Here is a 20,940-nt window from a genome sequence, read left to right as displayed (position 1 = left end):
ACATAGTATATATACACAGTATATATGTACTGTAGTTTATTTCACCTGTCCTCTATTTATGAGGTTTTTTTCCCCAGGACCTTTTTCCCAGTTGTAAATTTATGCTACCATGAACATCTTTGTACAGTCATCTTTGTGCAAATATGTAAATATTTCTGTAAAACGGATTTTAAGAAGTGGAATTGCTGGATCAAAAAAATATGCATTTTCAATTTTTCTAGAAACTGTCAAATTATTCACCAGTTGTTTTACTGATTTATACTTCTACCAATAGTATATGAGAAAATCCAAACTCTTTAAATCCAAGAACCTCTCCTACAAGGCCATGAGGGTAGAAAGTGACCAGGATTCTCCTGCGACCTTGGTGTTGAGAACCACGGAGAGAGCCTTAGCCCAACAGAGAGATGGAAGGAGGAGTAAAAGGAGGAGAACGAATGAAGAACATGGTCCAATAGGGGAATATGCTGCCAAAGGCATAGAGCAGGAAGGCAGCTGGTAGATAGCTGACAAGAAACCTGAGGTTGAAGAAAGAGGAATCCAGAAAGGAAGTGTTAACCAGCAGCTGAAGTTTGGGGGGTAAGTCTCGGGGTTCATGATGAAGAAGAAGATGGAGATGGGAGAATCATGGAGGACTCCAGCAAGACAAAAACTTAGCTAAGCTATTGGGACAGCCCCTGTTAGAGAAAAGCTGGGCAGATCTGTGATTCGTTAATTTAAGAGAAGCGATGTCTTCCCTGTCAGGATCCAGCCCCCGTGTGTCTTTGTCGGTGACTCCTTCCTTGATGAGCAAGCCGACTCTTTCCTTGGCCTCCCCGGGGCCTGTCTGTGACCCAGCTCTTCTCACACTTTAATCCCCAGTTTATGGGTTCGGCTCCTTGAGGGAAAGGCCTGTGCCATGCTCTTTGCCTTCCACTGCACACCTCATTTGAGCAGAGCCTTGGGTACATGTCAGATGGGTGGGTGGGTGCAGGGGAGAGAGGGGGGCAGGAAGGTCGGTGAAGCAGGTGCGAAAATAGCAGGAAGCCTTCCTGGAGCTTCAAGAGTTAAGTCATTAGGATTTCAAGAGAAAAACATACTTTCTCCAGAAATGCTCTCATCTACTAGTGACACAGACAGGTTAATAAAAGTCCTCATCGCACAGATGGCACACTTTGAAAAGCAAGAAGCCAGAGCCCCCTGCTTCCCTCCTCTCTCTCCTGCCCTCTGCTTGAGGTGGCTTCCTGAGAGGCCTGGCTGGAAATTCATCAGTTGTGAAGACTGGTAACTAGAAGCACAGTTTAAAAGTAATGATTTTTGAAGGTGACATAATTCTTAATAGGTTGCTTACAGGTTCAAAGATGGGCTGAGTTGGGAATTCCCTGGCGGTCCAATGGTTAGGACTCCATGCTCTCAACTGCTGGGACCCGGGTTCAATTCCTGGTCGGGGAACTAAGATCTCATAAGCCACACGGCACAGCCAATCAATCAATCAATCAATCAATCAATCAATCAATAAATAAGTAAATAACAAATGTTTTTAATGGGCTGAGTTACTTTGAAATAATCGTTGAGATACAAAATACAATTTCTCATTGTTAATTTGTACGCAGGTAACAACCAAAGTGTCTGATGAGACTAACTGTGGTTTTCTACCACATCCCCTTTTCAAAAGTAGAAATGTAACAAACGCTTTGAGCTTTGAATGCAATGTTTTCAGATATCTAAAAGTTCATAGACAGCACAAGATATACCTTTTTTGTAAGGAAAAGGGAAATGACATTTTTGAGATGTAAGTTTACGATTGTATAACTTGGAGCAGTAAAGGTAGTTCATTTTCTTTCTCTTCATGTTGAAGTCCTGAATCCTTTCTTCTGTCTGGCGTTGTTTGCCATCCAGTCAAATTCTATGCTAGCATCTCGAGTGCAGCAATGCAGTTTGTATCCTGTGAACGGGAAAGTTTGTTAACTGAAGTGATTGTAGCCATACAAGGAAGTGAGACCTGAATTTGAACCCAGGCCTTATCAGTTATCAGCTACGAAACTTTAGTAAAGTAACTTAACCCCTCTGAGTCTTTATTTCCTCATCTGTTAAATAAGGATAATGTCTTCGTCCATTGAATTTAGTAAGGATTCACTGTTAGGATTTACGCAGAAAACCTAGTGTATCACCTGACGTGTAGGTGGTGCTAATTGAGTCAAAAACGTCCATATTTGTTTAGTTTAAATCTTTCTGAGCTTCCCTTTTCTCATCTGTGAAATGCAGATACCTCCCATATCTGTGCCATTGTGAGGATCAAATGAGAACAGATGTCTTTTATCTTTCATTTACAGCTGCAGGCAAGTCATTCCGACCTACAAGCCAGATATGAGGAAAAAAAGAAAACCCTGACAGAGGTGAGCAGGTTTCCTTCCTCCATGGGTCTTGCTGGTAGTCGTTTGACCTGCACTGCTGATGGGATGCCTGCATCATCAGTCCATGTGGAGCGGTCACCATCCCCTCCTCAGGGCTCAGGTCCATCTGGGGACAAAGGACAGTCACATGGTAGTGCATGACTCGAGCCATCAGTTTATCCCCACTGCCGTGTTCTAAGCCATCAGAGTCTGGGTGGGAGAGAGCGCTTTGGGCTGCAAGGGTCAGGGAGGCTTCCTGAGGACAGTGGGCCTGACAGGCAGGGCGGCCACTTTGAAGAACACGGTGCGTCTTTCACGGTGAAGGGCCCCTGCTCCAGAACACTGGATTCCTTGAGAGTGAGAGGGTTTCTTTTTGTGAGATGACACGACTACAGAGGGTGTAATTTGTTGTTCACAATTGCCGGTGATCTCCTAGGCGGAATGGAAGAGGGGCTGTGGGTCTGTTTGACCCTGTGGTCCGTGTCCTGACCCAGATGGCGACCGTGCCGTCCTCCATCAGCATCACAGCATACTTACCTCCCGCTTGCGACTGCCTCGGAAGCCAGGCGAGGAGAACAAACATTGGTGATACCAGCTCTGTCATGCGAGGAGTTTAGTTCTTTTTACTTCCGTCCCTGTTTCCACGGAAAGCTAATCCTCACCCAGGTCTGAAGAGCTCTCCCCACTGTGATTTTGGTGCTCGGGCTACAACTGTACTTCGCAAGGGCCTCGCCGCGAGGGCCCCACCTAGTGCTTTCTGGACCACGTGGAAGCGGGACTGGCCTTCAAAGGCATCTCTGAAGCCGAGGCAGTCCCTATTTTTTTTTTTTTTAATTTCACATGAAATTTGCCCCTTTAAAATTGTCACTTCTCTAGCAGTATGCAGCACTTAGTTCACTGCTTTGCTATAAACCCGACAAAGCTTTGTAATTCTGAGCTGGACTGGTGGCTTCAATTATTGTCAGAATGTTTGAAAAGGGCAGACGCAAGGATGACAATTAGAGGAATTTTTCAAAAAATTCTTTTTAAAGATGCCTGTGTTGCATTTGGACACATCAGCTTTCTTTACACTATTCTGTGACTCCATTCCTTCTGGATTAGATGGCAAACTCCCGGGGTGGAATCCCTGCGGCTGTCTTACTTTTCATGCTACACAGTCCCTGGCTTGAAGTTTGCCAAGTCATGGATCCATCTTTCTATAACAATCTGGAAGAGATTAAAGGCAAAACATCTTGATATCAGTTTCCCAAAACACTTACTTGTCTTAGGATATAAATCCAGAATGGCTATCAAGTCACTTTTGGTATTAAACACTAAATCAAATATTTTTTGAGCCCCGTACAAGTGCTAGAAAGGTGGAAGGTATGAGTTAAGTCAATAATAAGAGATAGTCTTCCTATCCTCACATAACAGTAGCAGCTAACGTTACAGTGTGCTGGGTGTGCTCTGGGCACATCATTTGTATTAGTCATTGAATCTTCATAACAGCCCTGGCAACACACTGTTGATATCCCTGTTCTGCAGCTGGAGAAACTAAAGCCGAGGGGCCGTTCAGATTCCACGGCTAACAGTCTGGCACCAATGACCTCTTAGCGAGCTTGCTGTCTAGGAGGGCAGTCAAACTGATTCCCATCTAGAAAAATGGGAGGCTATCCAAAACCTAGTGCTGAACAACTTACATAGAAGACGGATTTGGTCAGAATACTGAACACTGTGAACCTGAATCAGTAGTAATGAACTTTGCCTTTGGGCCTCAGTCTTCTTATCTGTTCAAGGCAAGGACGGGGCAGAATGAGCACGCTGAGCCCTTTCATGCCAGTGTGCCTGGGTTTTACCTTTTCAGCAAAACCTGCCTTGCAGGATAACCTGGTAGCGCTGGAAAACAGGCAAGATCTGCCTTCCCAGTAACCTTAGGAAAAGTGAAGCAGAGCACGGAAGGTAGAGGACAGATGGGAGCCCTGACGTGTGGCCGTGGGATGGGGGCTGCCGCAGGCCCCTGCGTTAGCGGAGGCCCCCAGGTTCTAGCCTGTGCGCTTTCAATTTCAGCAATCACAGCTTTGATTTTGTACGTGAGAGGTTCATTCTGTTTTAAATATGCAGTATCCTCTCCTGCCTCTCTGAGGGCATTAACTGTGTCTGAAGTTTTTCTTGATCTATAAACTGTTCCTTCAGATCAGAATTCATTTGTTTAATTGATACATTTTTTATGGTTATATCTTTCTTCAAATGTTTGATAATTCTTCATGGTGTGCTTACTGTTGATTCTGAAATTTTCTGTTACCAACTGTATGGGTTCTGTGTCCATTTTATGCAGTGACTATTCTGGAAGGGTGGGTCCCACTGTTTGGTGGGATCAGCCAGTGGTACCTGATGTTCGGGGCTGGGGCACCGTCTCTGCTGCCGAGTGTTGCCAGCTCTCTGGGGGCTGCCCTGCCTCTGGGACCCATGCGCCAGCTCTTGGGTTAAGGGAGCCAGGCTTCACTGCGTAGCCCGCTGGCTCGTCCTGATGCAGACCCCAGACCTGCACCCCAGGCCTTCCTGCGTCCTCTGGGTCCACACGGCAGTCCTCCACAGGCCCTTCCTCTCTGCTGCCATCTTCCTTGTCCCCGAGGTACCCAACTCCTGTGATCCAACAGAATCACCTGGACTTTCTAGGACTTGAGGCAAGAAGAGCTTGCTGCAGCTTGTGTTTGGTCTTCCATTTTCAGCTAGAACTCTTAGAACTTCTTTAACTTGTTTTTTTTTTAATAGGTAACCCATTCACGTGGTTCAAAATTCAAAAAGTATGAAGGGTGTCCCCCTGTAACCCAAGCATTCAGCTACTCTCTCCAGAGGGTAACCAGTTTCTTGTGACTCTTTTCAGAAAATTTTCATGCATATACAAATAACATGTAGGTTCTTTTATACCTGAGTTCATCCAATGTATACATTCCTTTATACACATTGCAGGCACATTGGAATCATGGTTTTATATGTTGTTTTCTTCAACCAACAGTAGATGTTAGAGATCATCATAAAAGAGCTGTTTATTCTTTCTTTTTTTAATAGCAGCTTAGTATTCTATTGTGTGATAGATCTGCACACCTCAAAAATTAAAATCTGAGTTTTTTTTAAATTTCTTTTTTAAAATCCCCAACTGTCTGACTCAGAAAAAGAAAGTGGAATTTTTCAAGATGGGAGATTTAACCCTGCCCCTGTCAAGCAGCCATGATAGTGGTATCCTGAAATTGAAACCCAGGTCTGTCTCTCACAGCCACTGTTATTATTTACCTCTTCCTACTGAAAGGCACCTGCTGTCAGCATTACTTTTGGCTTTCCACCCATTTGCTGCTGTGATTTAAAGGTATTGCCTTTAAGGTCTCATTTACCAACAGAACGTGTCAAGAAGGGTCTGGTTTTGACCTCTCCATGCTGTCCCTCCACCCCCATCCTCTTCCTCTCGTCCACCTATTTTCTCAACATACAGCCAAATCCAGTGGGCTGTCAGGAAGGGGGTGCAGGTGTGAGCCGGGAAGGAGAGGACATCTCCTGTCCCACCAACGTGCCTCCTTGTCTCTCGCAGCTCAAGAGTTATGGTGAGAAACTGGACAAAGAACAGGCCGCCCTTGAGAAGGTAGAAGCCAAAGCTGATCCAGGGTAAGAGATTTCAGCATGTGCTTATTTTCTCCGTGAAGGTGTCTGGTGGTTTGAGCGCAGGGCTGACGAGCCGGGGGTCCCTGCTGCTGGCCCCGTGCCGCTCAGTTACTTCTCCGCTGGTCTGGGGCGCGCCTGTTGCCCAGGGGGTGCTGAGTTAGCCTCGTTCCTCTTCCCCCCGGTTCCCCCTGGGGTCAGGAGCAGCTCGTTCCTCTTCCCCCCAGTTCCCCTTGGGGTCAGGAGCAGCTCGTTTTGCGTTTTATTTTGTTTTTTTCTGTTTTTAAAAACTAAGTAATACATTCAAGGTTCAAAAGGACGTGCGCCGAAAAGTGTCCTCCCGCCCTTGCCCCCCTCCCTTAGAATCAACCATTGTTACCAGGTTTTAACAGCACACGTTTTAGCCCTGTCCTTTGGGAGTGAAGGTACAGTCTTTTTTGACCAAGACACAGCTGCTGGGTTTTTGTGTTTTGTTTTGTTTTTCAATTAATTGTATTTAGACAATTTAAATTAAATATAATCACTTACATTTGACCGTTTTAGCACCAAACTGTTTGGGTGGTGAAATCTCCCAAGTGTCACTCACTTGAGTGAAATCATGAAATAATAAAATGCTTCAGGGACAGACTGAGCAGTTCTGGGTTTGGTGGATATTTTTAGCAAAGAAGTACCTACAGATTACTTGGCTTTATGATTAGAAACCCTCTTTTCATGATGTGGAGCAAAGTACTGTTAGATACTTGACATTTTAAATTTCAAATTAGTGCTTTTAATGACCTTAAGCAACTCGTTTCCTTTCAGAAGGGAAATGAAAACTGGGAATTAAAATTACGATACTGTCTGTGCTCTGAGTCTGTTAAGTAATTAGTATCATTAAAAATATACAGTAATCTTGAAACTCCTTGTTGTTTCTGCAGCTGACATTTTAATGCTGAATTCTGTAGTGTTTGTTTGGATGTGGCCTGATGGACTCGGCTTATAAATGAATAATAATGTCAGTTAAAGGGTAGTCATAACCATTTGTGGGAAGCCCGTTAGACACTCTTGGGAGAGACAAGGAAATTAAGACAGAAATCCCTTTTTATCTGGGGTCTTGGTTTTCCCCGTGATTCATAAAATCATAATGGTTTGTCGCAAGTCAGTCATGTTTTGGTCTTTTCTTTTCAGCATCCTGCAGAACTTGAGAGCCCTTGTAGCCATGAATGAAAATCTGAAAAGTCAGGAACAGGAGTTTAAAGCACATTGTCGAGTAAGTGTTGCTCGGTGTCGGCAGACGTTAACCGAGATTCTTGTAAAATCTCCTGCTTTCCCTCCCTTGTGCTGCCGAGGGTCCTGTCCAGGTGCGGTCGGAAAAGCAGGCTCACCAGGCGGGCACGCGGCAGTGTGTGAGAGGAGTAGAGGACTACGGTAGGTGCCCTCCGAGGACACCGCAAGTGACTTAGGTGTACCAAACCCCCGGACTGAGAGCACAGTCTAACAAACGATGTTTCCTAATTTCCAAATGTACTGAAAAGAAAAGTCTCACAGAGTGCGAAAGGCATAGCATCTTAGGAGACCAGGGCCGCCCTGAAGACCTGGCGTGTCTGTGTGTTGCGTGTTCTGCCACGTGAGACCTCGTGGTCCGGTAGCGGGCACGTGCTCAGGTGACCACGTGGGAGGCAGGAAAAGGGAGTTGGGTCGTGTGTGAGTCGAGGGGGAGAGGCCGCCGTGGCGCCAGAGCCATCCGGAAGCTGGCCTGACTTGCGCAGGGCCGGGTGGCAGGGGAGGAGTGCCTTGGTGAGGCAGGGCTCCGGGCCGCAAGGTCCCAGGAAAGGTGGAGAAGGGTCGGCACCGAGAAGGAGGCTTGGACCGGGCTCTGAGCCACTCGTTCGTTCCGTGTCCCAGGGGTTACTGCGAGCCTCGCCTGCCCTTTAGGAAGAAAGGTGCCTTCTGACTGAGGTACAGCTGCCTGTATCCTCCTGAGTTAACCTTCCCAGGCTGAAAATCGGGGGTCTGGGGAGCTACTGCCTAATGGACTTTCTGTCTCCACGTAAACTCACGAAATGTGAAAACAAAGACTCTAGATCAAGGTAAATAATTAGCTCCGATTACTAGCCTGTCCAGATCTTACGAATGTTCGTATTACTTTTAAAGGAGGAGATGGCACGGCTGCAGCAGGACATTGAAACCCTGAAGGCTGAGAGGGCTCCAGGCAGAGACGAAAAGGTACGGGCTGTGGAGGAGCACTCCCGTCTGCTGGGGCTGTGTGACTTCCACCGTGAAGGGGTTTCTAGAGCACTCACCAGCGAAGAGTCTGGTGCGGAAAAAGACCAGACTTTCCTCGGCCTGGTCCTCTGAACACACGTTTCTCAAGTAGTTTTCTTAGATATTTGTCCCTGTCCTTTGTCTTCCTTCTATGGGTTAAAGCGTCCACAGGTGTGGCCAGCAGCAACTCCAGATAAGAATTAACGGGTCACAAGCCCGGCTGCCCCCTCTGTTAGGGACAGGGTGTTTGCAGGAGCCCCCTGAGCTCTGTTCCCACTCGTCCCATCTGCCTGTAAATTCTGTGCCAGTTTGCTCATTTCACCCTGCGCTCCTGCCCGGGGACACAGGAAGGCAGCCGAGAGCAGCACGGGATGTGAGGTCAGAGCTCTAGCAGCACGGGAACATCCCGGGCTCAGGAACACGGCCCACTGGCTCTCGGAACAGAGGCCTTGATCTTCCAAGGAGCTAGTGTGGACAAGGGCAGAAAAATAAGTCTGTTTCTCTCACCAGATGAGATCGTAGGGATCGCTGTGGTTTGTCCCTTCTCACACTCCAGTCAAGGCTTATTTGCTGAGGCTCCCTGTGCTTAAGATGTGAGAGCTGAGTGTGGCTTTGGACCCCATCGACTGCGCCCTCTCTCTTGGGGAAATGGGGAACTTGGGGCTCAGAGAGGGGAGGGGACTTGTCCAAGCAGCCAGCATGAGTCCAGATGCTTTCCACCAGGGCTGCGGGGAGATGGGCCTCAGAGGTGCCACCTCCCTGTCGTGATGGGTTGTGCCACTCCAGCCACAGCCGTGAGGACTGGCACGGGGATAGCAGAGTGAGGCCGTGCAGTGGGTGGTGTCCTGGGACCACCCACCCACATCCAGCCTTTCCAGTTGTTTCTAAGACTTTGAGCTCGGAGGCTCACATGAGCTCAGCAGCCTCTGGGTTTGCACAAATCACAGACTTTCAGGACGGCATTTCTCTTCTTAGCAGCCACACCTTGTTAGAGGGGTTGACTCACATTCAAAGACGGTTAGAGTTTAGCTTGTTAGTGTGTGGCTGACAGGCATTTAAGAACAATTTAAAATCTGGAGCTCGTGTGCAGGCTGCGCCCTGTTCAGACGTGGTCTGCCCACCCCCCCCACCCCCGCTACATCTGGATCCTCAGCTTTCCTGTCCCATCCCTTTCCTCAGAAACATTTTTTTTCTTTTTTTCTTTTACTTTTCCTCATTGCAGACCCTCTCCAGGGGAGAGCAGCACGGTGCCCTAACCCCTGCGATGACGCACAACGTAAGTACCTGCCCGTTCTCAGGACCGCTGCTGTCCTCTGCGGGTGTGGCAGCTCCTCACGTGTCCTTTCATCCCGTCTGCGGCCACCTCCTTGTCTTCTGGCTCTCGGGGCGTGGCTCCATCTCCGCATCCGCCCCTTGGGTGGAGCAGGACCTCCCGGGGACGGCCCTGACGGCGGGCACCTGGCACAAGGCATGCCGTCCCCACCCTGGCATCTGAGCCGGGAAGGGGACAGGCCTGTGTGGTCCACACGTGCCCGTCACAGCCCAGGCTCCGAGGGGCGAGCAGTGCACAGGGAGAGAGCTCTCTCTGGGGGGACTGCGTTCCAGGGTCAGCAGCCTGTAAAGGGCTGGGTAGTAAATATTGTCAGCTTTGTGGGCCAGCTCCGCTGTGGTCGTTGTAGTCTGTAGATAAGTGAAAGGACATGGCTACATTCCAGTAAAACTTTATTTACAAAACTAAGCACAGAGGCGAATTTGACCCGAGGGCTGTGGGATTTAGCTGCTGGGCTATAGTTTGCGGACCCTTGTTAAACAGGTGCTTCTAGGAGAAAGGAATAGAAAAGGAAGAGGAGAAGGAAGAGAGAAACAGGAAGGCCTCTCACATTCTCCTCCTTTAGGGTTTCTCTTCCCTTCGTGCCCTCAGAGGCTCCTAGAGAGTGAGCTTCGGGACTCCCATGGTGAAGGCTACTGAGGTTTGCCTGCAGCTGAGCCCCATGGAGGAGCTGCGGTGTGCGTGTGTGTGTGTGTGTGTGTGTGTGTGTGTGTGTGTGCGCACGCACACAGTGGGGAAGGGGCACCTCTGACACTATTGTAGCTTTCCCCAGTTCAGCAAACCATCCAGCCATGTCTTTTACCCCATTGGGTTCAGTGAGGGGCTAGTTTCTCTCTTTTAATTCAGCTCTGTCCAAAGGGCCTTTCTGCAGTGGTGGAAATGTTCTCTATCTATGCTGTCCAATATGGTAGCCACTAGCTACATGTGGCTACTGAGCACTTGAAACGTGGCTAGGGAAGTTGAGAAACTGAATATTTTTAAGTTTTAGTTAATGTAAATTTAAATAGCCACTTGTGGCTGGTGGCTATCATATTGGAGGGTGCAGGTCTAAACAGAAACATAGGAAGCAAGCCATCATCATCTCCAAACACAGAGACATAGAACAACAGGCTTTTAAATAACGGTTGTCTCCTCCCCCTCATGGATTTTTTTGGTGCGGGAGGAAAGGGCACGTGGACTTGGGGGATACTTCACTTAAGAACCCTGGATGCAGCCTGGGTCCCGGAAGAAGGAAGAGTTGTTATAAAGTGATGTGAAAGAGTGTCAAGGGTCTCACAGGACTTAGGACCCGGCCCTGAACTCGGCCATTTGAAAAAAGAAATTTGGAGCCTCAGGATGAGGGAGATACATAAAAACTGTTCAACTTCAAAAGATTTCATCAAAAAATGAAAATTTCCTATTCCCAGATAATTGTGTTTTTTTCCAATTTCAGGAAGACCTAGACAGTCGGTATAATATGGAGAAAGAGAAGCTTTACAAGATCCGTTTACTACAGGTGAGTGAAAACAAGAGCCAATAAATGCCTCTAACTAGGCTTGTGTGCCTATAGCAGAAGTAGAAAGTCTCAGCATCTAAGAGCTGGAGAGACTCGGGAAAGCTGCTGTTTGCTCTTCTATCTGGAGTGCAGCTCAGTGGATTATGTTGGTTGTAACACCTCACTTTGGTATGTTATTTCACCATCATCTCGTTTGATTTGAGATGGGTGGAAAGTTAGCTATTAGCCTCATTTTCTATATGAAGAAATTGACTCACATCTGTGAAGTACAAGCAGCTGGAAGGTGCCAGAGCCAAGATGAGAGGTCTAATGTTCTTGTCCAGTACCTTTTTTTTTTTAACTAAGAAAATTTTATTTACAGTAGAACAGAGCACTTAGGAATATATTTAACAAAAGAATTGTAAAACTTGTACTCTGCAAACTACAAAAAATTGTTAAATGTCCAGAAGAGGCAAATCTGTAGAGACAAAGTGAATTAATGCTGCCTAATGGTGGGGGTAAGGGGTCGGGAGACATGGGAGTGACTGCTGATTGGTACGGGTTTCTTTTGGGGTGATGAAAAAGTTCTGCAGTTTTAGGTAGTGGTGCTGGTCGTACGACTCTGTGAGTATACTAAAAACCATTGAATTGTATACTTTGGGTGAAATGTATGGCCTGTGAATTATATCTCATAGCTGTTTAAAAAAAAGTCGGGGGGAGGATAAGGTAGATTTTAAAATATTGTGTTCTTGTCTAGTACCTTTCCCCTAAAATTAAGTGCCCACTTTAGCTGTCTTACTTGATAGATAACTTTAGGGGTTTGTGAGAAGGCCATCAAATATGGGGAGTTTTAAAGTTGGCTCTAAATTCACATCAAAATTACATTATAGAATCTTTTACATTGCCAGGGTCTGGCTCGTGCACATTCAAAAGCCAGGAGTTAACTTGTGTTGCACTTTGGCCCGGGCCTTCTCTCTGTTCTCTGGGAAAGGAAGGCCAGGTTCTGGCGGGAGTGGCCAAGGGGCTGCAGGGGCCAATGGGACCCTCTTTCTCCTTTCTCTGGCCCGTGCTTATTTTGCTGAGTTGTTTGGCTAAATTCCGGGGAGTCAGATTTGTCCTGATACAAAGACACTGTACCAATCTCAAAGAGACACAGAATTAAATAAAATCAGGACAGTACAGCTGCATCCTTGGAAACTTTTTGACTGTGTGCTTACTATGTGTTCAGTGTTGCATTAGATCCCAGGAATAGTAAACGGGTTGCTCTGTCTTCTGGGAGCTGGCTGGCTGTTTGAGAACCAAGATATGTCCGTATACATCAAAGTACAAGGGGGCTTACATGCGAATTGCATACTGCAGGCTGGAGACCTGGGGGTCAGTCATACATACTGGCTAGAGGGAAGGTGCAGTAGAACCCTAAGCCTGCTGAAGCCTGAGCCAGGGCTGGGTCAGTGAAAATGGACAGAAATAAACTGGCAGGTGAGAGGCTGAGCAGCTGTATCCATGGAACTTGGGATGGGTTAGAGAAAAAGTGGAGTCGAGGATGGTGGGGGAATTTCTGACTTGGGCACCAGCGTGGATCCTTGTGTTATTCATTGAGCAAAAGCCTAAAGGAGAAAGGATAGGGCTGAAGGGGATGGGAGTGTGAATAGAAGTGTTCATGAGATCTGTTTAGGGCTTTTAAAGGTTGGGGTACTCACCCAAGTAGGAATAGTCTGGGCTGGAGATCTGGGGGTCGGCGCTGTATAGGTGATAACCTAGGATGTGAAAAATACAGGCTGAGAAGAGGGAAAGAAGGACTCCACCAATGAGGGTTGAGACCAAGCGGGCAGCCGGAGGCCCAGGGAAAACAGGAGCCCGAGGTCTCGTGGCAGCTGAGCAGAGAGCCCAGTGGAGAGAAGGGTCGGTGTTGCCAGAAGTCAGGAAAGCGGGAAGCTGAGAATTGCCATAGGTGCAGAGAGAAGGTCTGCGGTGACCTTGGCGAGAGCGGTGCCAGTGGGTGTTGGGAGCAGCCAGCGGCAGTGGGTTGAAGGGTGGCCGAGGGGAGTGGAGGGGTCAGAGCCAGTGGGGTACGTTGCTCTCGGGAAGTTGTGCTGTTAAAGGGAGGAGACAGATGGAAGCTGAAAGGTGATCAGGGTTTAAGGAAGGGCCTTTCTAAGGGTGAGGGGCTTGAACATATTTAAATGCCGATGAGAAGAAGCCAGTAGAAAAGGAGAGGTTAAAGATACAGTGAGAAGAGTGCATGATTTTATCTTTGGATTCCTGAGAAAGTATAGGAGCCAGAGCCTGAGCACCCATGGGAGGTGTAGCCTTGGCCACAGGGAGAGGTGCATCTTTCCCTCTACTCTAGCCGGAGCAGCAGGCAGTATTTTGGTTTGATCACGAGAGTTGATAGTGGGTTTTGCGCCTGGAGGGGTTTTTGCACCCTAATGAATTAGAGGTCCCCGTCTGCCGCTGTGGTAAAGTGGGCCAGGAGACGGGGAGGACGGAGAGGCCGTGAACCTGTGGTGGGAGCTGGGTGGCCCTCTTCAGCGCTGCCCCTTGGGGAAGCCGCCCGCCTCGGAGCCCGAGGTCTCCCCTGTGCCACGCACAGCCCCGCCTCCCCGGATGCACCTGGGGCAGTTCAGCTGGAAGAGCCCAGTTCGTTTCACAGGAGGGGGAAAGTGCCAGAAAGCTGCTTTGGGAGGAAACTGTAGGAGCTTTTCAAACACGCTAAGGGATTTGGGATTTGCACGGAGGCAGCAGGGCAGCTCTCTTGTCACCTGGGAAGCACTTCTGTTTCCTGGTCCCTGCCTGGCGCCGGGAATCAGCTGCTCTGGAGTCCTTGGGGGCCTGGTGGGCTGGCTGGGGGCACCATCCACACATGCCCTCCCGTTCAGAATCCTCCCTCCGATCCATTATTTGGACGCCTTCTCCCTGTGTTGCCGGGGGAGTCAGGGTCTGAGACGCGCGCCTCAGGCCGCAGCCGCGTCGGGTGCCTGCATTCCAGGGCGGGTGTGTGGGCACACGGTGGGTGGGGGCAGTGTTTTGGCTCCCCAGAGGGCACGTAAGGCCTTTCACCAAACAGTGTTGTCTCCCCCTCCCTTTTGCATCTAGGCTCGAAGAAACCGAGAAATAGCAATTTTGCATCGCAGGATTGACGAAGTGCCCAGCAGAGCCGAGCTAATACAGTATCAGAAGAGATTTATCGAACTCTACCGCCAGAGTAGGTGCATCGACCACACACAAGCTCCCGAGGCTGACCCTGGGAGGGGCAGGAGGCGAGGGGCTCTGTCCCGCTTCAGCGTGGTGGCGCCGTCCATGAAAGCCACCCCTGGGAGGGCCCCCAGCTCATCGTCAGGCCCACTCATTTCATGTAGCCCAGAAGCCCAGGAGAAACACCATGGAGCTCTGACTGCCCTCTCCCTGGACAGATACTTAAGCTGACTGAGCTCTGAGAGCGATGCTTCTAGCCCACCCTCATCCCTGTCAGTCATCGGGCTCCACTTTCCAACGTCACACGGAACCTCGTGACCCCGGCATCTCTAGATCAGCCTTCGCTCATTGTTCTTCTCCTCTGCAAACCTTCTTGCTCGTGTGGTCCTTGCCTTTAACAGCATCACGTTCACCCAGGGATGCAGGACTGGGTCTCCCTCGGCCTAAATCAGTGAGCACCTGCTGCTGCCATATCTGTTCTCCCTGGTATCCTAGCTCAGCCCAGTGAGCATTAGCTGGTCTGCAGCCCCTCCTGAGCCCGTCATCCACCCGTCCAGTCACGTCACTTCTGTCCAGTGGCAAATCCGCAGGCGCTTCCTAGACCCGCTGAAGAAAGCCTCTCTCCTCATCCTGCCCAGGATCCTCCCCAGTCTAAGTGGCCTGCCTGAAGGTCCCGATTTCCTGCCCTCAGTCCCCACTCTGGCCTCCTCAGTCCACACGCTGCCTCTGAACACACCATGCACTTTGACATCCTAGGCCTTGACTCCTGTTAACCTGCGCCTGGGACCCCGTCTTCACTCTGTTAGACAAAATCCTTCAAGGCCCAACTCACATCCTCTGTAAACAGATCCTGGACCATCACCCCTTCCTTGGGCTCCCACTCCTGCTTGTCTCCCGGGTACCCCAAACTCAGCACAAACAAGGCTGAATTTGCCTCCCTCCCCGTCCTTCCCCTCGGTCACTGGGATCGCTGTCAAGCCCACTTAGACCCCCCACTGTCGTCTCTGCTGTAGCCACCTTCTCATCACTGCCCAGAGTCTAACCCCTTGTCTGCACTCTTGCCTGAGGGATCTTTCTCACACACAATTTGATCATTTTACACTCTTGCTTTAAAAGCCTTGATATTTAATAGCTCCCCATAACTGGGTGGACAGTCTTCAGAATCCTAAGTCCTGCCTCGTCTGGGCCAGCTGGCCCCCCTGCAGTCCCTGTGTCCCCCACCCCTGTGAGCTGGTCCCAGGCCCAGGAGGCCAGTGCCCTGCAGTTCCCGCTTGGAAAACGCCAAGTCTTCTTCCAGAATATACCCCAGATCTTCCCTTGAGATGTTGGCGTCTCAGCCATGCTTCCTGCTTCAAGCCAGAGCACTGTCCCTACTCAGAACATGCGTCCAGACGCACGCTTCCTTTCGCGTCTTACCCCGCCACCCTGATGTTTCATGCGGTCCCCCCATTTGACGCAGGTGATCAGGGGCAGGTGTCAGCGATGGCAGTTTCTCAGCAGAAAATAGTTCCTGCCTTGAGTTAACTCTTTCTCCCTAAGCACGGGCTTCACGAAAGTGAGCCGGCTGTGGCTACTGCTGCTGAGGAGCGTGGGAAGGGAGGGAGCCCGCAGGCAGGAAGAGCTGGCGTGGTGCTGCTTCGTCCCTCCGCCTTCCTCCCGGGACCCCTCACCGGGAGGGCTTCGGACAGACCCGCGCCCGGCACGCCGACAGGGAGCTTCCGCTGGCTCCGCGTCCTGGCTGCCACGCGCGTGCCGTCAGCCTGCGGCAGCCCTGCGCCGGCCTGTGTGGCCCGTGGGGCTTCCGCACAGACGGCGAGTGAGAGCCAGCGCCGGCAGGTCTGAGTCGTGCGGTGCCTCCGCGGGGAGAGGGTACGCAGGATCGTTCTGATACATTTTCTCACTCATGTGCTGATTTCTTTGCATTTGCAGTTTCAGCAGTGCACAAAGAAACCAAGCAGTTCTTCACTCTATATAATACCCTGGATGACAAAAAGGTTTATTTGGAAAAAGAGGTAAGAGCCTTTATAGAAAGAAGAAGCATAATCAGATGAGCAGCTACCCGTGCTGTCAGCGCGGGAAGTTCACACGGACCTCGTGTCGCGACGCCTTCGGCTGAAGTGGGAGGAACACCTGTCGTGTGCCCAGTGCCGGGTCCAGAGTCAGAAAGTGCGCGTTCGTCGGGGCTCCCACTGCGCAGGGTGGGCAGCAGCTGTATGGTGCCTCGTGAGAGACGACGTCATAAAAAGAGACATCCTGGAAGCTCGAGAGGTGCATACGGAGGAGGGCCTGGAGTTGGTGAAACTGTAGTTTGAGTTTTAGAGGAAGGAAAGAACCAGCTAAAGGAAATGGGGAGGGTGGGCTGTCAGAGTTGACAGGGGGAGGTGGCGGTTGAATCCTCAGCAGCAGACAGAGGCGTGAACTAGAAGAATTGTGAGAACGAAAGCAGGAGTGGGAGGGGTGACCGGGGCTGCCCCTCCGTGTGACTCTGGCTCAGGCCAGATCCGCTGGTGGTCAGGGCCCTCGATGGAAGGCAGACGATCGGGGCAGGTGTGCAGCTGTGTCTAGGAAAACGCAGCGCTGTCTTCCCAGCGGCAGCAGTGTGGTGGCTCCAGCAGGCACTCTGGACTCAACACGGGTTTGGGTGTTAGTGCGGCCTTATCTTCCTCACCTGTAAAACGGGGAGAACTCCTGCAGTGATGGAGACAGAACGAGGCAATGCCTGTGAAGTCCCTCGCTCGTGGTGATACGTGTTAGCTCCTGCCTCCCCCTCCCCTTGAGGGTGACAGAACCTATTCTTATTTTATCATCATCCTGCAACCTGCACTAATTACCACTTTACTAAGAACAATATTACAGACGTGTCTTTTACCTGGACCCAGATGGAGGCATCACTGAGTACTGTCCTTGACTGCCTCTTGTCAGTCAAACCAGATCAATGTCTCTTCTCCGAGAGGCACTCCTTGAGGAGGGGTTGGGTTCTGTTTTCTCTGTATCCAGGGCCGTACACAGTGACGGGCACAGAACAGCCATCTGATAAACGTTCGAGTAGATGATCCGAGTGTGTTTGGGGGATTTACGTCAGCCCTGGGGGTAGCTCTGCTGCACGCCCTGGCCTTGGGGTCTTCCCGCCTGGTGAGGGAAGACGGGCAGCCCCTTCTGAGGAAGGCTCGAACCCCAATGACCTTCCTTCATCAGCAGTGTTTAAAGTTGTTGCATTCTTGTAAAAACGAGGAGTATGCAGGGGGTGGGGCTATTTAATTCCAAGCCATACTAATGCGGTTAGAAGTTTGCATTTGGATAAACTGTACATTTTATCTCAAGTCTATTTATACCTGTGATATTTTAGCTTTCAACATGCCTGTGGAGTCACAAGGCCAAGAATATCATCTCCGTTTTACAGAGTGTGAACCTGAGTCCAAGTATAGTAAATGCCCAGTCCTGAGCTCACAAGCCGAGTCAGTGACAGAGCCAGAAAGAGGACCTAGGTTTCTAGACTCCAGACTCAGAGGCCTGCCCTGGATGATCATCAGGACAGACAGAGGGTCCTAGGTGCGGGCTATGGCATTTCTAGGGGAGAGGGGCCTTGAATGGCGCACCCCCCCCCCCCCCCCCCCCCGTGGAGGCTCCCAGGGCCGCCCGGCAGCTGGCCGCATTGGCAGAGACTTTGTGGGAAGGAGTAGAACGGGCAGTTTTGTCACCCTCCGCGCCCACTGACCCTCTGCTAAGCTGATGGCCCTGAAAATAAAGGGCAGTGTTTGGTGAGATCGAAAGGGCTGTGGTGCAGCCCTAAGGGCCCTAGTGTTGGCTTAGGCTTCCCAGCTGGGATTTGGGTTCCATCATTCCTGTGGTCATGGCTGTGGGAAGCTAGATGCTCCGGGGAAACTCTGGAGGTGAGAACACGTTGCTCTTTTTTTTCATGTCACTTTCATCTGTGCGAACAAGGTGTGTTCATCTCAGCATCAGCCTCCAGAGACACATGACAAGCTTGCGGTGGCTGGGGTTAGCACAGGCATCTTTCAGCCTTTGCTTGTTGTTTTTGTTCTTCTTTCCTCCCCAGATTAGCCTGCTGAACTCAGTTCATGAGAACTTCTCACAGTAAGTGCTCTCGGTCCTCCTCCCGTCAGTGGCTCGTGTGCCCTGCGCTTTTGTTGGCTCACCTCTGCCTGATCGAGCAAGGCTCAGTGCCCAGGGTGGGATTCTTACGCTTTCACCCCTGCTGCTGCGTGCGGATGTGCCTTGGTTTACGCAGAGCTTGAGTTCTTGCAAAAACTTAATGATACAGTGAATTTTAAAAACACCAAGGAATAGCTTAGGGAAAAGGTGAACTTTCAAATAATTTGACTATGCCTAACTACTATGATTTCTTCATAGATTACTTTTGTCCTGCTAGGATTAGATTAATAACATTTGTTTTTGAGCACATAGAGATGCTTTAAAATTTAGATAACGAGGGAGTTCCCTGGCGGTCCAGTGGTTAGGACTCTGTGCTTTCACTGCCGAGGGCCCAGCTTCAGTCCCTGGTCGGGGAACTAAGATCCCACAAGCCGCATGGCGCGGCCAAAAGATAAAATAAGATAAAATAAAATTTAAATAATGAAATAAACTATATGATTTTTTAAAATACTTTTCAAGTCTTGTGGTAGATTTTGGCTTTTAAGTCATGTGCATACTCTAAACTACTTTGTTCAGGTATAAATATGTTCTCCAAAAGTTGGATGGCAAGGCCCATCTGTACCCAAATCATACCAGCCCTCAAGCATGGCCATTGGCCTGCCCGCCATCCGGGCAGCCCCAGGCTGGCTCTCCGTCCATCAGGCTTCCTCTCCTTTCAGCACAGGTCTCTGCTGTCCCCTGGCAGGTGACCAGCAACTAAGATCTTAATGGATAACAAGCTCTAGACTTTAAGTTTCATTTCTAACTAAAAACAAACAAAAATCCTCACAGCCCCATTTAATATTCAGATTCAGTCAGTGACTTAACAACCTTGTGACATTTCTAAAAATGGTGCCTGCGTCTTTATCCCCTGATCATTGAGAGAAGCTGAGGTTTGAGTGTTTTTGTGGCGAATTCTGCTTTCTGTCAGCCTGTCCTTTGGAAGAATTCTCATTCTTGTATCCGTGTGCTCTGATCCTTCTGGTGTCATTTCCTCTGCAGAACTGGAGGTGAAGGGGCATGTTTTAGGACATCACTTCTTTAGCTGCTATTCCTGGAAACAGGACCAGGTTTCCCAGCCTGGTTTTAGGAAAATCTCAGAAAATGTCTCTCAATCTTGAGCAGTGCCTCTAAATCTGCAGATTTTTAAAAACTAAGGTTCTTAAGCAGAGCCTGCCATCATTCAAAATTAAAAAAAAAAAAAAATTGTTAATTTTAGTCACGTTTTATTTTATTTAAGAAAATATGTATTAGTAAGAAAACTATAGGGAGAGTGGGAAAAGAAGATTACTATTCAGTTACAAGACCAGGCTAGTTTTCATGCCTTCCTCGGAGTTTAGAATCTTTGGCTGCCTGGAATCTCGGGGGCCCCAGGGGTCCATCCTGCCTTGCAAATGCCTGCTTGCGTCTTGGGGCGTCATCTGGCTACAGGGCTGACTCCTCGGCGCCTCCTCTTTTCTGAGAGTCCTGTTTGCTGCTCATACATCTGCTGGTCTTTCTTTCAGAGCCATGGCCTCCCCCGCTTCCCGGGACCAGTTTTTACGTCAGATGGAACAGATCGTAGAAGGAATTAAGCAAAATCGAATGAAGGTCAGATGGTTTCCTTTCTGTAATGCAGCCAGGGTTTCACACTGGTGGTGGAGAAGGCCCTGGGGAAAGCAGGCCTCTTCTGTTTGTCCTGGGAATGTGCTCTCAATTCTGAAGACATCTTCAGTGTCTCTGCAAGGGGTCCCACCAGGCCTCTGACCCTGCAGTGGGCAGGCCAGCTCCATGGGCTACCTGCACTGGTCGTTCACGGGCTGTTCTTAGCAACAGCTCTGTGGACTGAACACCTACCATGTGCCAAGCGCTGTGCTAATCCTCCTAAAAGCCCTCTTAAGTGAGTGGGGTTCCCCCCATTTCACAGATGAGGAAACTGACTTTCACCAGCAGGCCTTCTCTCTTGCCCAGAATCACATCCTCACTGGCTCTTTGGTTCCTGACATTCTACCGTTAGGGATTCATTCCTTTCTTACATCTTAAGAGCATTTTAGTTTCCAGGAACCCCCTGTAAAAAGTGCAAGTAATTGCTGAACTCTGCTAAAGTGAGAGGATATTGAGTCTCAGAAGTCAGAAGAGAAAAGAGAGGAACTGAAGAGGGGTGTGGGTGCTCCAGAGATAGCTTTGCAGAGAACCATCCAGACGGGGCGCAGCGTGGGGACTTCCACGCTCTGTGGCTCTGCAGGGGCCACTCTGTCAGTAGGAAAGAAGACTTGCTGACGGTCTGGAAGCCGGACACGCAGCCGCAGCCTCCCACTACCATAGCCAGACAAATCCTAACTAGTGCTTCCAATGTCTCTTGCTTTTGGTCGTGTTTTTAAAACATATCACACACCTGGTCCTCGGGCACGGCAGTGAAACCTTCTGGGGACTTAGGGCATCTCCTCTCACAGTCCTGGGGCAAAGTGGTCCAGTGAGGGCAACCAGAGTGTAAACACATGAAAGGAAGGATTGCCTGTAGGACCTGTCCTAAAAATGCACTCATCCAAGCTGCCTGTAATCCCATC

General features: G+C 49.6%; 1 protein-coding gene across 1 annotated transcript in view; it reads left to right on the top strand.

Annotated features, from left to right (window-relative positions):
* CCDC93 (coiled-coil domain containing 93) overlaps positions 1–20,940 on the top strand; it is a 91,329-nt gene that overhangs the window by 58,893 nt on the left and 11,496 nt on the right. The window contains exons 13-22 of the mRNA XM_068545261.1: positions 2,310–2,372; positions 5,932–6,005; positions 7,167–7,248; positions 8,133–8,204; positions 9,466–9,519; positions 11,006–11,068; positions 14,144–14,252; positions 16,172–16,254; positions 18,300–18,337; positions 19,900–19,984. Coding sequence (XP_068401362.1) covers positions 2,310–2,372; positions 5,932–6,005; positions 7,167–7,248; positions 8,133–8,204; positions 9,466–9,519; positions 11,006–11,068; positions 14,144–14,252; positions 16,172–16,254; positions 18,300–18,337; positions 19,900–19,984 — 723 coding nt within the window. The remainder of the gene's footprint in view (positions 1–2,309; positions 2,373–5,931; positions 6,006–7,166; positions 7,249–8,132; positions 8,205–9,465; positions 9,520–11,005; positions 11,069–14,143; positions 14,253–16,171; positions 16,255–18,299; positions 18,338–19,899; positions 19,985–20,940) is intronic.

Source organism: Eschrichtius robustus, chromosome 5, assembly GCF_028021215.1.
Source record: "Eschrichtius robustus isolate mEscRob2 chromosome 5, mEscRob2.pri, whole genome shotgun sequence".
Taxonomy (NCBI): Eukaryota; Metazoa; Chordata; class Mammalia; order Artiodactyla; family Eschrichtiidae; genus Eschrichtius; species Eschrichtius robustus.
This window is presented reverse-complemented; position numbering and strand designations above follow the sequence as displayed.